This window comes from Ailuropoda melanoleuca, chromosome 16 (assembly GCF_002007445.2).
Source record: "Ailuropoda melanoleuca isolate Jingjing chromosome 16, ASM200744v2, whole genome shotgun sequence".
NCBI classification, from domain to species: Eukaryota; Metazoa; Chordata; class Mammalia; order Carnivora; family Ursidae; genus Ailuropoda; species Ailuropoda melanoleuca.
In genome coordinates, this window is record NC_048233.1 from 12,205,905 (window position 1) to 12,217,454 (window position 11,550).

Consider the following 11,550-nt stretch of genomic DNA (forward strand, 5'->3'; position numbering starts at 1 on the left):
ATTTTGCTATAACTTTTATTGCAAATTCTGGGTCAATCATATTTAAGGGCCATTTATAAAAAATGACTACGAAAGTAATCCAGGGGTAAGTTGTTACTGACCTCTATATTTTGTCACAGTAACATCATCCTAAGTTTTCAGACCAAGGTCTTTTGGCCTCGTTACTAAGAGGTGCCAATGTGTTCTCGCGTTGCTAAGGAAGGGAGTCTTTCAGTTGCACGAAGGAAGAAAGAGACACATAGTCAAGGTAGGGTGGCCAGCAAGACTGTAATTATGTTTGAGAGGGTAGTCTTCCGATGAAGGGTCCTAATGGATGGAAAGGGCTAGGAAGCAGGGAAGGAAGGGTGAGCCGTTACTCGGCTGGCAGCATGACTCTGGGCTCCCCAGCGGCCCCTCAGGGCTGCATTAGGGTGGTCTTCTGGGTTTCCGCTACGCATGTTTCCTCTGGACTTTATGCTTCTCCATCTTGCTGGGGGCTTGTTGTAGCTGGTGGGGTGAAGCATTCTTGTGTGGGTTCAACAGTCTGGAAAAGAAGAAATGCCATTGTCAATTTTCCAAGCCAACGCAAACGATGATAGTCTCCAGAGCTATGTCTGAATATCATTTCAGCATCACTTAATCCTTGGTTAATAAAAGAAAAACAATATGGAGTCTACCCACATCAGAACTTTTTTTTACCATCTTCCCTCTTAACCAGTGACAAGGATCTTTCTGCAAGTTTCTTGAATAGCTGATCACTGGAAATTGAAGTATTCCAAGAAATTCTTGGAGAAGTTAATAAAGATTTTCTCATCCTGTCATTGCCTCCAGAGGGTTAATTACAGCAAATGATATATCTCTGTCCTGGTCCGTGTGCCATCCTTCCAAAAGGCCAAGTCTCAGATAACAGACCAGAGGGATTAACTGGGGTTGCCTCGTACGGTTCGTTGAACAACCAGTCTGAGCATGACTTTCAACCTCGGATTTTAGTTACGGGGATCAGAATATAAGAATTGTGTCCCAGTGTGGTATTTTTGGCTGCCTGCATCTGTATGCCCTCAAGCCATCAGACACAAACTCGAGTCACCTCCAATTCTACTCAGTCGTGCTCCTTCCGCTTTTGCCTGGAGGGATTAAAATTGGTTACACCCATCTGGTGATGAGGGTGGCAGAGTTAGCCCAGTTCTCGGGGGCAGCTTGGGCTGTAGGAGCGGCACAGTGACTCAGAGAGGCAGCCAGCGGGGCTCGGGGGATTCATTTAGACAACTGATAGATACTAAAAACAGGTCTGACCTCATCCATATTTACAGTTCCCTGTTGTCCCTAAGGCAAAAAGCAACGAGCCTGTTTCTCTTCACTCACACCAACCTTTCGAGCACATTCACCTGTAGCAGAGTACCTTGTCGATGGCGTGGCGGTGGGGATTGGGAGGGGCCTGGGCAGAGGCAAAGGCATGACTTGCCTCTATTGTCCTGTCCCGGTACGGATTATATCCGGACGGCTCAAGCTCCACCTGCGTGTGGGGACGAGTCTCCCCTACCTCTCCTCTCTAGGGTCAGTCCAGACCCTGGGAATGAAGCCTGACAGCTGTCCTAAGGAAGGAGTACTTGCTCTGTCCCTCCTCGGGGATCGCAGATGCGCACATTTACCTGCAGCTGAATGGGGGTACCATAGGAAGTTAATGCTACATCCTCCTCAGCTCCATCACTGTCTCGGGCTGAAAGCCAAAGATGGGAAGGGCTGGGTTAGTGTCAGAGATTCACCTGGAAACCACACACGAGGACTATGAGAAGACCCGAGGGCTTGCAAAGAGGCTCTTGACCCTTTAAAAAGGAATTCTCCGTTGAGGCTGTTTTATTTTTATTTGTTTGTTTTGATTTTTAAATCTATGATTTTTAAAAAGAGTCTTTTTAAAGCTTATGAGAAAGGTTGGCTATAGGTAGCCTCTGTGTGTTCAGGAGAGGCACATCTGTGTTTAGTGGTTGAAGAGGCTAACGTTGGTCATCACCTTCTAGAGAAAGATGGCTGCTCGCAGTGGGTCAAGGTCTTTCTTCCGCAGTATTGCCTGTTTGATCTTGTGTCGTACCTCACTGTCCTCCACGGGAAAATAAAAGGCCTTACCTACATTGTCTCTAAAGTCCCTTCTGGCTCGATACTCTACAAGCTTTGGTTCAGCTGAAAAAAACCAGACATAATAAAATAGATCCCTGGAGACCATTTTCTCCTGTCATAAGATAATCACGTGCATGGTTATGTGTTTAATGTCAGGCTCCTCAACAAGGCTATGAAGACAGGAGCCGCATCTGCTCTAGGCCAGGCCCTCACTCCATACATATTCGCTGTTTGATGGTCACAGATGTAGCCACTCCCCGAGTGTTCACGCTTAGCGGCTCTCTCACTTGCTACCTGTGTGACCTAGGGCCCCGTTCCTTAACCTTTGGTTGCCTTTGTTTCCTGATGGGAATAAAAGAGGGATAATACTTCATAGGCTTGTCTTCAAGATTAAGTCAATCAATACGTATAAGGCCCTTCGAATAGGGCATGATGCGCAGAGAACACCATAATGCTATACTTTGCGTATCACTCTCCACGGGGGTGCCGGTGGTGTGGTGGTCGTAACTGATGCTCTGACATTATCCCCCTCCTGGTATNAATCAATACGTATAAGGCCCTTCGAATAGGGCATGATGCGCAGAGAACACCATAATGCTATACTTTGCGTATTACTCTCCACGGGGGTGCTGGTGGTGTGGTGGTCGTAACTGATGCTCTGACATTATCCCCCTCCTGGTATTTTTTAGAGGGTTGGATCCTGTGAAATATGAAACCCCTTTCCTTCCTTCATGGCAGAATGAACCGAATTCTTGGTTTAACTTTGTTCTTTGAGGCATAATGAGACTCCTTCACGCTCAGCTCCTTGGTGACCAACATTCATTCAACATTCTCATCAGATGAGATCATAAAGTAGAGAAGCCTCCTTCTCCAGAATTCTCCAGAACTAGTTGTTGTTCATGGATTTACCAAAAGAGGATTTAATCCTCTATCAATCTGAGTTGAGTAAGGAAGACTTTCCATTTATGCTGGGAGGAGGTGGGGACATTATAACCACCATTTAAAGACAAGGAGCCTGAGTTCCTAGAGGTTAAGGAGCTTGGTTTGGCTTCAAGTTTGGCAGGAAGCAGAGCTGAGCCTCAAAGCCAGGGCACCCAGACTCTGCATTCTTTCTGCTGCCCCATGCTGCCCAATGATCTCCTGCTCCCTGCATCTTTAGGAATGTCGAATGCTTGCCTTATCTGTCCTCAAAGCAAACAAGCCCTGCCCAGACTCACTGTCTTCTTCCCTACTTTATGCCACTTGTCTCTCTGTAACCTGTAGCTCCTGAGGGTGATACGAGAGCAATTTTGTGATTTGTTCCTGTAAAAGAACAAACAATAATGACACTGCTTGGGACCATTGAAATTGGGCTTCTTCTAGGAAGAGGGGGATATCGCGGAGAAAAAAAATGCTGAGAATTGTCAGAAAGGACTGTCCAGCAAAAGCTGGTATTTGCGGGGTGCCTGGTGGCTCAGTTAGTGAAGTGTCAGCCTTCGGCTCAGGTCTTGATCCCAGGGTCCTGGGATTGAGCCCCGGATCTGGCTCCCTGCTCAGCAGGGAGTCTGCTTCTCCCTCTGCCCCTCTTCTTGCTTGTGCTCTCTCTTTCAAATAAATAAATTTTAAAAAATCATATGTACATATGTATATATACAAAGGATTTTTAAAAATTTATTTATTTATTTATTATATATGTATATACATAAAGCTGGTATTTGCTATAAGGAAAACAACCCAATGGACTTAAGTTTGCAAGAACATTCTCTTGGTTCACATCATTTTATAGTTATTGACCCCCCTTTACACTGCATAGACTCATTATTTTTGTCTTAATACCTTCAAAAGAATCATACTAGCTTTGGCTGTGTACCTTCAAACAATGGACAAAAAAAAAACGCCCATAGCAATGTGATAGTTTAAAATATACATCGGTCTTGCTTTGAGCAAACTTGACATAACGATACCCTAAGTACACTAAACCAGAAAAAGTAAGCGATAATCCAGACAGGAGCTTTCCCTCCACAAAAAAAAAAAAAAAAAGAAAAAAAAGAACCATGGCTGATATTCTATATTTAAGATCTCCACAAACTGCATTGAAAATTCTCAGTTAAAAGGGCAACTGATTTTTTAAAAAGTGCAATCAATATACAGCTTTCTAGGAACGCATTTATAATATGGGGCAAAGAATCTTTATGCCCATCTGTTTGGGATCCTCTAGTAACATGCCTGAATGCATTTTCATTCTCCACCCGGATGTTTTTATATCTTGGAATTAAGTTCACAAGCCACTTCAGGAAGATAAAGCCTAAACAACTTTTGAAAGACTCGCAGGGAAATGGAGTCCTTAATCCCCTTTGCCAATCTATTTCAGTGTTTACCAACTCTTATTTTCACGTTTAATCCAAATCCTTCATGCTTTGGTTTGGTTCATTTCTGCACATTGTCTTTAGTTGGAGACAGAAAGCAGCAGGACAACATCTTCGAGAGAGAGGTCTTCGTACTTGTGAAATTCCCTGCTGATCTCCTCTTGTCTTACTCTTCTTTCGGGTGAATGATTTTGGTCTCACAGCCCAGTGGTAAATCAAATAATTATGCGACTAGAGTCACAGCTACAAGCAATATTCATCAGAAGAGCCACACGACAAATGCAAGCCTCATGGACTCCAACAAAATGTCATGCTTTGGTACAGAATTTAGAGAGAGAACTTGACTTGTCTATGACGGAGGCACATTACTAACTACCACCTGTTTCATTGTCTTAACCTTTCCACATCGGTTGGATGTTCTAACCCTTTAATTATCTTTGGGGTTCTCCCTTAGCCTCCCCCAGTCCCCCACACTTCTCACTGGTGGATCCCAGAACTGGAATGGGTATTCTCCTTGGTGACTGACCCATGCCAGGTACGATAGCCTGATTGTTCTTGCTGACCGCGCGTCTGTTGATACGGTACTGTGCCTGTGTTTTGAGCCGATGAAAACAAAGACAGTGGTAAGCTGCTTCCTCTTGCCAGCTTGTGACCTACAGGACACACTTAGGGTTTTTCAAGTTCCTGTTATCACACTCTACTTGTCCGGCTCTTATCTATCTTGTGTTGTATGTTTTTTCCCAGCTTGGTGTAATCCTGTATTTTGTACTGAGTTTTAATCATTCTTCTAATTTTTGATATTTGTATTTTTCCCAGGTGACTTAAATTCTGATTCTGTTGTCCAAGTGTAAGTTTCTGCTTATTCTGCCCAATTTGGAGAGCAATCTGTATGTTCTTTACTACATTACTGATTTTTTTTAATAAAACATCAAACTACATTGACAATGACTGTCACCGGCAGACCGTTTTCTGCTTGGGAACAGATTTCTTAACCATGCACGAGTAACAAGGATAGCACCAGAAAACGTGCTTTTGCTCGCCCTTGCTCTGCCACCCAGACGCTCCTGAGAACACTTGAAACACTTGGGTTTTGGGGTATAGAATATTGATGGTTACAAATCCCGCTATGTTTGGGGTATTATAAAACTCTGAGAGCTCCCCTCTCTCTTTCTCTCAGACTTTTGTTTCTTGGAAACATAGGACAACAATAGAACAAACACAGGTAGTTTTATCCTATCTTCTGGTGAGAACTTTGAGAAGTGGTTTCAGGGATTGACGCTGCAATTCTGCCACAAACCTTGGTGATCTGATGACGTGCCATCAACACACAAAGAAAAACTGTTACAGGAAGGATGTACAGCGTCAATTTCCGACTCTCTTTCAACTGCACTGAAAAGAATGAATGGATGCATCTATCTGAACAGCATTTAATTTGAATGTGTAATTAGCCATAGATTCCAGCTCAAAAACGTGGATAAGCTTAAAGGGAAGGCTTCTATTAATTTTTTTGAGCCTGGTGAACATTATGTGTGCTATACAATATATAAAATCACATAATTTTTGCACATTAGAAACAAATTGTGAGGAATCAGATGCCTATTAAGACATAAAAATTGATGTAAAACTATGATATTGGGTTATGAGTAATAGGCCAGATGTTTCAGAAAGGAATGAATGTGTTTCGACACATTTCGATAACCAGAATTGGCCACTATTTCCCCCAGGTTGTTAGGGTCCAAGCATTTTTGTTGTCGTGGCTCATATATTTTATTCATTAGCAAAGTATAGTCAGGTGGCTTGGTCTTACATAACGATAAAAATCCGACCAGAAATTTTTATGAAAATGTCACATAAGCAAGTGGCTTTATTTCTATTAATGATTACACATCTGAGCCTTTATTAGAATTCTGATTCAATGGCTCTTCCTGTCACTTTTTATAAACCTTGAAGGCTTTCAAGCAGTGAATGGTTTGAAAAGTAGAAATCCAGAAGTTATTGGGCTTTGTGATGTTAATGAGGTGATGAGTCCTATGAATCAGTTTATTATGTTGTTTGGGCAAATTAACTTCAAGACTTAAATTAAAAAAAAAGAAATGTCAGTCGTTGTTGCCGGGCTTGACTTGTGCCCTTGATAGCCAAAACACCTGGACTTAGCATCATAAGTCATGCAATTGCATGGTCCAAACCTAATTTGGGGCTGGACAACTCACTTTATAGGGGGTGCCCTTCTTTACCCAGCGTGAGCCCTCAGAGCTCTTTATTTAAGGCCTTTGATTCACTTCTGTCTTGGCCTCTTCCCCATAAATCTCTGTCATTTGGAAGCACCGATTTCTCATTAAAGTTTAACATTGATTCTGGGTGTCTTTATCTCCATGCTGGAACTCTTAAGTCACCCAGCTCAATTGTGACCCTTCCCTCTATTGTTCCCTCTTGGTGCACCCTGTTTCTCCCACAGGAGAGCCTCCCTGCTCCCCGAGTCCCCTGGGAAAGTACCTCGTGAGAGTTCCTGGTTCTCCACTCTGAAGCTGCACTGGTAGGCTGGGGCTGGGCAGGCGTTGCCTGGTAAAGGGCAGTTCTGCTTGATGGATCTGTGGAGAATGCAGAGCTCGGGTATGATGTACAGCAGCAGGAAGACCCATGCGTTGGTGACCAGGGCAATACAGATGACAGGGTCATCCCACTGGGGCTGCCGCTGGAGCTGTGGGTTGCCTCTCAGGAGCATGGAGATCCACACCACCCAGATAATGATGGAGATGAGCACAGTGACGAAGATGAGCCTTCCGTGTTGCTTCCAGTTCTCACACGGGCCACAGAAAGTGGCTTTGGAGACGAAGAATGCGAGGGCCATCAGGAAGAGGACATAGACCAGGAGTACAACAAAGTCCGCGTTGAGCTGACAGGGGGTCATGTGCATAAACATCATACCCCTGGTCATCATGAGAGTCACATACTCAATGGCAATGATCACCTGCAGTAAGCTGACACCGATAGCAATGCACAGAATTGTCGTCCAACAGAAGGAGACCCTACCCCGGACCAGCTTCACCAGATTGGAGGCATGAGCCAAGAGGCATGAGAAACAGAGAGCAAAGAGAACCCCAAAGAGAAAGTAGCGTACAGGAGCAGTTTGCTGATTGAACTGCGCGATGAAGGCAAACGTGAGGCTAAAGAGTCCCAGCACACCCAGGAGGAAGAGGAACTGAGTGGGGAGCGTATTCCACAGGCTGCAGTCTTGAACCCTTCGCATGAGGAAGAGAAACGCCAAGAGTAGTATAATTGTAACTACTATGCCGATTATTGCCAGGGCCTCGAGAACAATGCTCCATGCTCCCTCATTGTCACAGACGAAATAATAGTCCTCGGGGGACTTGACACAGTCCTCATACATGGTGACTTGTGGGTGGACCTCACGAGAATGGACTTCTGATTCCCTGCGAAAGAAAGATGAGACAAACTTCTGACTACATCCTCACACAGGAACGGCTGTTGGCTAGTCCTGTTTGGCCACCGTGATGTCTCTCATCCCCAAATATGAAAGAGCCCCAAACTGTCAAACCCTTAAAACTTTCCTAGTTGCGTCTTGTTGGGAAAAGCAGAACACTCATTACTAGGAGGTTCCAGATACTTCATCCATTTTCATGTCACAGTCTGTATCAAGGCTTTTTGAAACCTAAGGCAGAATCTTTTTCATAAAATGAGGTGTGTGACAGCGTTTGCCTGACGAGACTACAGTTATATCAGGCTCCAGAACAAAGGTTGTCAACACTAACGGATCGTTGGATCATTCAAGACACTGCCGCACTGCCTGAAGGAGACAGGCAGATCATTTTTCCTCATAGTTCTAATGGCTGTTCCTTCTTTTAATTTAAGTCGATCCAACGCAACATGTGATTGCTAAATATCTACACTTTGTTCATCAAAGAATTATACAAAATGGTTCCTGTCTTTAGATAACTTTTTCAACACTTGAGCACCAAAATCAATGTCTTCCCTGAGGTTGCCTAGGAAAAAAATCCCACATATTGATGAGGGGAAAAAGTACCTTGCAACCAAATACTCCTAGTTCTGTTCCTCTTCAGTTATTCCCAAGCCAGATGGCTGGAGCCATCCGGGTTTATAGCTACAGGCATGGGCCCTTCATTCCGACTTACCTTCTCTGTGTCCACGCTGGAAGTTGAGGCTGTACTGGCTTCGAGGTTGTAACTGCCAATGAGTAAGAAGGAGACAATCTCAGCTTCTTTAATCTCTCCCCAAATGGGCGGAAGGAGCCCTCACTCAGGTTCCTGCAGTGCCTATAAAAAGAACCGGAAGGTCAGAAAGACACACCTATTCCAGTTTCCCAGCAACTTTTCTACAGAGGTTTCTTTGGTGAGAACGATTATTTTCTATTCTGTTGCTAACCAGAGGCACCTTGGCCTTAGGGGGTCCTGAAGGTGACTTTAGGGAAGACTGCTTCCTCTCCATAGACTCCACTGTGGTTAGGAAGCCTCAAGAGGCCTTCAGTTGGGCTTACATGAGGACACGTCATTCCTCTTCTGACCTTACTCCCTAAACAGCCCTCTCTGGAGTCTTCCCCATCAGGAAGACTTGTTCTGGGCTTCTTTCCATTGGGGCATCCATCCCAGGGCGCAAGATAGAACACACAGTTGAATTTACCAGCTGATGTTGGTATAACAAATTCTGTTTCTCCTGCTACAGCGTATAATGGAGCACACAGTAGTGTTCAGCCTATACTGACTGTACCCCTACACTCTCCACCCTAATTTACTTGGGTTTTTTTCCTGGATATTTGCATTTTGACAGAAGACTTCCAAAGACCCTAAATCAGTGCCTGTTCATCTGGTTTCAAGTCACCCCTATGATCTGACTTTCTCTTTTTCATCCAAGGTATTTCTTTCAAGTCTCCTGGCCCCGTGGTTTATCCAGGTTGGTTTTCCACGGCATCATAAAGAAACAAAGCTCCCATCTGCTTGCCTTCTCTTAGATGTTGTCCATGGCCTGAACTGCCTTTTGCTTTATTCCCACTGATCCTGTTTCCTAACCAAATCCTTCCCCTACCTCTAAGACTTAGCTCTTGTCTCCTCTGTAGAAATGTCCTGCCTCCCCTGATCCCTGGAGCCCTCACTGATTACCTCCTACCACCAACTCCACAGCATGTTGGGAGTTGGAAAACACAGAAACCATATTTTCTGCCCATTTTATTTGCATCAATTAATTTTTAATAAATAAAACAATAAATGAATTAAATTGTAATAAGTAATACAATTATTACTTTATTTTATTTGTATTAACCTCATCCCCTTGATTTGCTTTATAGCTGCTTGGTGGGGGGGGGTCCGGTTCTACATTTTATGCCCTCATAGCACCTGGCCCCGAGGGGAGCACCTCCTAGGGGATGGTTGAAGGAGGGAGTCTAATGACAGAATGCCAGGCCTTGTGAAGGTATGTTTTAGCAGTGTGGTTTTCCAACAGACGCTTTGTAATGGAAACCACCTGCAAATAAGTCAGGCCCTTAACAAACCCCAGACAAATTCATTCTGAAGTGGTGTTCTATCTTGAAAGACTCCTCAACTTTGAAGAGCCATTCTTTTCCCCTTTGAGAGAAGAATATTTTAGGGAGGAGAGTCCTCTCCTTTCCTTGCTTTAGGCATAATTGTGGTTTGTCAGAAGCTGTAAAAGTTAATCTAAAGTTTACATTAAGGGTAAAGAGATTTTCCAGATAGATGATGAAATGTGACATCCATGAGAATTCACTCAAAGAGCTAGTGAGTGGTTCAACTGCTGTCTGTAGAACAGCCGAGGATTTTCCATTTAATTCTTCCAAGAGAACTGTTCTGGTGACCCCTCCCCCTGCTCCCTCCTTCCAGCCAGTTGCTCACGGCTGCTCCTCACTGTGCTGATGTTTCCATTTCTGGCTTGCTTGTCTTCTAAGGAGAATCTTCCTGACCTCCTGATGGCTTGAGGCAGGTGAATTAATGGGTTAATGACCACAAAGCCCTTTGAGCACCTTAGATAAAAGAGCTTGTCTCAGGTACTAATTATTTCTCTTCTAAAATCTGGGCTCATGGAATTAACACATCTGCTTCTAGGCTTTAAGGAAATGAGGGCTCCCTTTGCCCACATACATCTACATTACTCACGTCTCCTTTCTTTTGACTTTTATGCAGCAACATCACACCAAACAGCTCAGAAATGGCTTTGATGAATCAAAGTATATTGATTACCACAAGTCCAATAAAGATGAAGACAAAACAGTCAAGAGGTCAAACGCCTTTTGCCAAACACGCATTTGTGTTGTCTCCTTCTTCCAGAAACAGAGCTGGAAGGTCACCTAGTCTAACCCTTCTGCTGATAATTAATAATAAGGAAGCCAAAATTATGACATGAGGAATTTCATAATATGGAGGCAGAGGCCCAGAGAGAGGAAGGGAGGTGCCCAAGGTAGGGAATGTGAGAGGGGCCAGCCAGGGTTGTCTGTGGGCACATTCTTGCTGCCATCCCAGGTTAACTTCCTGACCCTTCCCATCTCAGGCAGACAAGCCTTGAAAGAGACAAGCACTTAGACATGATATGTGGGTCAGGACCAGAAAGAAGGAAAAGGCATAGACTATGAGAAAGCATCAGCTGTTCCACAACCTGCGAGAAACCCTGTCGCTATCATGACTGGCTGCGTGAGGACCATCTGCGTGAAGGGGGTGTTTGCTGGCTGGGAATGGGTTATTTGCTCATTTTGCTCTCTAGCAGCTCCAGGGCTGGCTTCATGGGTGTGTAACAGTAGGGTTGTTCAGGGACTCCCACTCAGAAGGATCCCATGCTGGAAATTGAAGGCTCTGTGGTCACTGTCTTGAAATTCCTAATTTTGTCTTTGTGAATTTGTGTTTTGAACATGAAGTCAGATAGGACAATGGAGTGTGCACTGGGGGCTTGGAGCCTGGGCTCGGGTATGACCCTGCCTCCCATTCCATTCCTGCTTCCCCGAGACAGGCTCTCTGTCACCCACTCCCTACCACCCCTTGGTGCCCTGGGTCACTTGGCTTCTCCATTTCTGCCCGTGTCCTGTGACTGCTGCCACACTCCACCTGTGGTCACCTGTCCCCATGGGTTGAGGTGGTGG

At 44.6% G+C, this 11,550-nt stretch overlaps 1 protein-coding gene across 2 annotated transcripts; it reads right to left on the bottom strand.

Annotated features, from left to right (window-relative positions):
- Positions 1 to 255: 255 nt before the first annotated feature.
- Positions 256 to 8,722, bottom strand: GPRC5D (G protein-coupled receptor class C group 5 member D). Of its 2 annotated transcripts, XM_002917987.4 has the most exons (4): positions 8,588 to 8,722; positions 6,930 to 7,867; positions 1,629 to 1,696; positions 256 to 523 (listed from the first exon to the last, which is right to left on the bottom strand). In XM_002917987.4, the coding sequence occupies exons 2-4, from the start codon at positions 7,822 to 7,824 to the stop codon at positions 452 to 454; spliced, it is 1,035 nt and encodes a 344-aa protein (XP_002918033.1). In that variant the 5' UTR covers positions 7,825 to 7,867; positions 8,588 to 8,722; the 3' UTR covers positions 256 to 451. The 2 variants fall into 2 exon arrangements, with proteins under 2 accessions (XP_002918033.1, XP_011221668.1); XM_011223366.3 differs by lacking the exon at positions 1,629 to 1,696.
- Between the last annotated feature and the right edge of the window lie 2,828 nt (positions 8,723 to 11,550).

Coding starts and splice junctions, on each gene's coding strand:
- GPRC5D (XM_002917987.4), bottom strand. CDS start 7,824: ATGTATGAGGACTGTGTCAAGTCCCCCGAGGACTATTATTTCGTCTGT. Junction 1,697..6,929: donor GAACCAGGAACTCTCACGAG/GTACTTTCCCAG, acceptor TTTGGCTTTCAG/CCCGAGACAGTGATGGAGCT. Junction 524..1,628: donor GTACCCCCATTCAGCTGCAG/GTAAATGTGCGC, acceptor CTTCTTTTCCAG/ACTGTTGAACCCACACAAGA.